General features: G+C 38.4%; 1 protein-coding gene across 1 annotated transcript in view; it reads left to right on the forward strand.

Annotated features, from left to right (window-relative positions):
• Nucleotides 1-3152, forward strand: part of LOC109969065 (uncharacterized) — an 8953-nt gene extending 5801 nt beyond the window's left edge. Inside the window, exons 7-8 of the mRNA XM_020615727.1 lie at nucleotides 769-942; nucleotides 1062-3152. Of these exons, the coding sequence (XP_020471383.1) occupies nucleotides 769-942; nucleotides 1062-1190 (303 nt within the window). The 3' untranslated portion in view covers nucleotides 1191-3152. The remainder of the gene's footprint in view (nucleotides 1-768; nucleotides 943-1061) is intronic.
• The last annotated feature ends 245 nt before the right edge of the window (nucleotides 3153-3397 follow it).

Genomic DNA, 3397 nt, shown 5'->3' on the forward strand with positions numbered 1-3397 from the left:
TCTGGGGGGCCACCTCAACTGATGGCTCTAACCATTGGGGGCAACTGGGGGGGTTCAAAAATTACAGTCATACATGTCTTTAAAATATCATGGGTATTAAAATGCTGCTGTAACCTAAAGGCTGTTATGGGAAGGCTTTCCACTGTACAGATTTGTTCCCATTCAGCCTCAAGAGCATTAGGGTTGAGGTCATGGCTCTCTGCAAGCCAGTCATGTTCTGCCAATCAAATCTAGAAAAACATATTTCTCTACTTTTGCATGGGGAAGGATTCATATTGAAATATTAAGTTGCCTTCCCCAACCTATTACCACAAAGTTGAAATCCCATAGGTGTCTAAACTGTATGGTGCAGCATTAAATGCTCTCCTCTATGGAAATAAGGGGCCTTGCCCATATCATAAACAACAAACTACCTCCTAAAGAACCCAGAGTGCATGTCCACATACTTTTGGCCATATAACACATCTTGATGTTATCAAACATCACAATATGTCATGACACAAACAATTAGCACATTAGGAAGTTTTGAGAAAGAAAGGCATTAATGTGTTGATTTGATGGCTGGTTTGTTGCTCAAGGCACCTCACTTAGGTCAAACACAGTTTACCTCCATAATGAGGCCTTTAAGACCTGGAAAAGCAAATTTAAGCTACTGCATCATGAGCTGACTAAACAAAATCTGATTGTGATATCTGTTAACTAGCTTGCACTGTAAGACTCTAAGAAGGATGCTATCAGCTAAGTGCTACAGTATCTATATAATGAACTGTACATTCACAGGGGGAGCTGTCATATGATGGACATGGAATACGTGTGTTTGACTTTCTGACCCAGAGATCCACAAAGCACACTGCACCCATTAACATCCCCAGGCAATTTAGCATGAGTGGACGTGGTGGCGCAGACTACCAGCTTATAGATGCCTTTATTTCTGCTGTGGCGGTGAGTGCTTATAAGCATTATATATTTTTTTTGTACCTGTGGGAGAGGCACTGATGCAGGAGTTAAAGGATGTATAGAATTTGGAGACCATAACTGTATGTGTGTGTTTGTGCACGCAGAACAACGATCCCTCCCTGATCCGATCGGGTTCCGAGGAGACACTGCTCAGCCATTTGCTGGTGTTTGATGCTGAGCGTTCACGACTAGAGGGCAGGGTTGTGTACTGTGGTACCACCAGCCAGAGCTAGATGACTCAAAAACACTGACATTATAATGATCTCTCACCTTAAAAATCAAACACTATGATAGTCGATGATTCAAAGGCCAAATCTTGGAGTGTAATCAAATTCATCTTTTTCATGGGTATTAATACTGTGCGTGACAGAATGAACGGTACATGTACTGTCAACAACTTGATCATTATTTGTTCAGCATAATGTCCTTATTATGCCTTATCAATGAATCTTGCACCAGAGTTGCTATATACTGTATAAGTAATAATATAGAACAGTTTTTTTCTTTTCTTGTTTTTTCCGCTTGAGATAATGGATAGATTAGTTTGATAACATCATTTATTATATGGCCAAATGTATGTGGACACATACTTGAGGGTGTCAGCTATGTTTTATGATTACACTATTCTTCTTCTTATGTAATTCATAATTGTTTATATACTATTGTATCATGTTCTAATCAGTGTTTAAAATTATTGTTTCTCTTAGAATAAATAAGTAACAACAGATCAACCTCTGTTTTTTGAAGTATCATTTTTTAAACACAAGGTGTCACTAGTTTATATGATTAGGAATAAACACTGGAACAGGGTGACAGTGGTCCGTTGTGTTACTTTAGAACTAGCAGGCCTCAAAAGTCTGTGTAATATCACAGTAATAATTATGAAACATATAACGAGTGTTAAGAAAAGGCTTGCAAAAACATGCCACAGCAAACCCAGGTATAATAATATGCCATCTGGTTTGTATTTGTTCACATCATTACCCTAGTTTATAGATTCAAAATAATGTGCTCCAGTCACAACTCATTTTATGCTCAAAACACAGAAAGTGGTTCATAGTCACCTTTGCTGTGGTTGATAGCCTGTTTATGTGTAATAGACAATGTTCAGGAAAACCTTGAAGTTGCAGTACTCTGAGATTTCTTGTTCCCTTTTGCTCCTTTCTTTGATGTACTGAGCCACGTCCTTACCATTCTGGTCCATCAGCATCCTCTGTTTTTCCATGACTGTGTAGCCATATATACACAGCACACTGGACAGTTATACATAGTGGATGTACTTTATCTTCATGGATCTAAGATGTTAGCTATGGAAAATATGCAGTGTATTACTAAAAAGTAAGCAGACACCTTAAAGTATGCCCTTTGGTAAATGAAGTCTAATCTGGTTGTTATTATCATGTCGTTGATTAAATATTAAGACACTTTAGTAAGGTTGACTATCAACCTGAGCAAGTGTTGATACAGCCTCTGCTTTGAATTTACTATTCAAAAAAGCTGAATGGGAGTGCAACTGACTCTTTCTAAGCACCACTGTCTAAAATATAAAAATAATATATACTATAGTTTACCTGGTATTAAAAGCTTTGGTGCATTTAGTCATCAGGCAAACAAATATCCTCCTGAATTGCATGTAGCTCTCTTCCCAAAGCTCCCAAGCTTGTGGATAATGTTTAAACTTCTTTGTAAACCAATTCTAAAGCTGTTTGTGATTTCAAGATTTACATTAGGAATGGAAGCATCATTCTGTTGCTTCTTCTTGAGTATTACCCCCATTGTTACATCTCAATAGAGCACAAAAGTGGTAAAATGCTAATTTAAGAACTGACTGAATAACTGTTAGCCAAGCCTACTTTTACCAGCTGAGAGTTAAGATCCATGAACTGTTTCTTCTCCATTTGCAGCATTTTCAGTTCCTCCCTCAGCTGTCCATTCCTCATCATTAGTTCACTAATGCACTGGTGACCCTAAAACTGAAACATACAATACCTTCAGTCATCCTTGCATTTACTAGTAACAAGTATTTGGTGTTGTGTAAGCTGCTGTTATGAGATTTCCAACTGTGTCAGGAGCTCCTCCACCAGTCCCCTGTGCTGGCAACTTCCTCTCCCACTCCAAAATCTGAAAACAAAGCCAACAATAGGGTCAACTGTGATAAGAAAATTGAGAATTCATTGCGCAGCATTCTGTGAACGGTCCACAGTAAACATATTTCACCTGTTCTTTCAGAGATGCCACTTTGTCTTTTTCGGTCTTCATCTCATCATCTATTTTGTCTCCAGAGGGCAGCATGGCAGTAAGATTCTGAACAACACTAGCGTCAGTCCAGCGGTTAGAAAAAGTCTGAGAGACTCCAAGACTGAGTGAAAGCTGAATAAAATAAATGTAAAGAAAAATGACATCTGTGGGCAACAATTATCAATTACCGTATTTTCTGCAC

The sequence above is a fragment of the Monopterus albus genome, unplaced genomic scaffold, assembly GCF_001952655.1.
Source record: "Monopterus albus unplaced genomic scaffold, M_albus_1.0 scaffold6.1, whole genome shotgun sequence".
Taxonomy (NCBI): domain Eukaryota; kingdom Metazoa; phylum Chordata; class Actinopteri; order Synbranchiformes; family Synbranchidae; genus Monopterus; species Monopterus albus.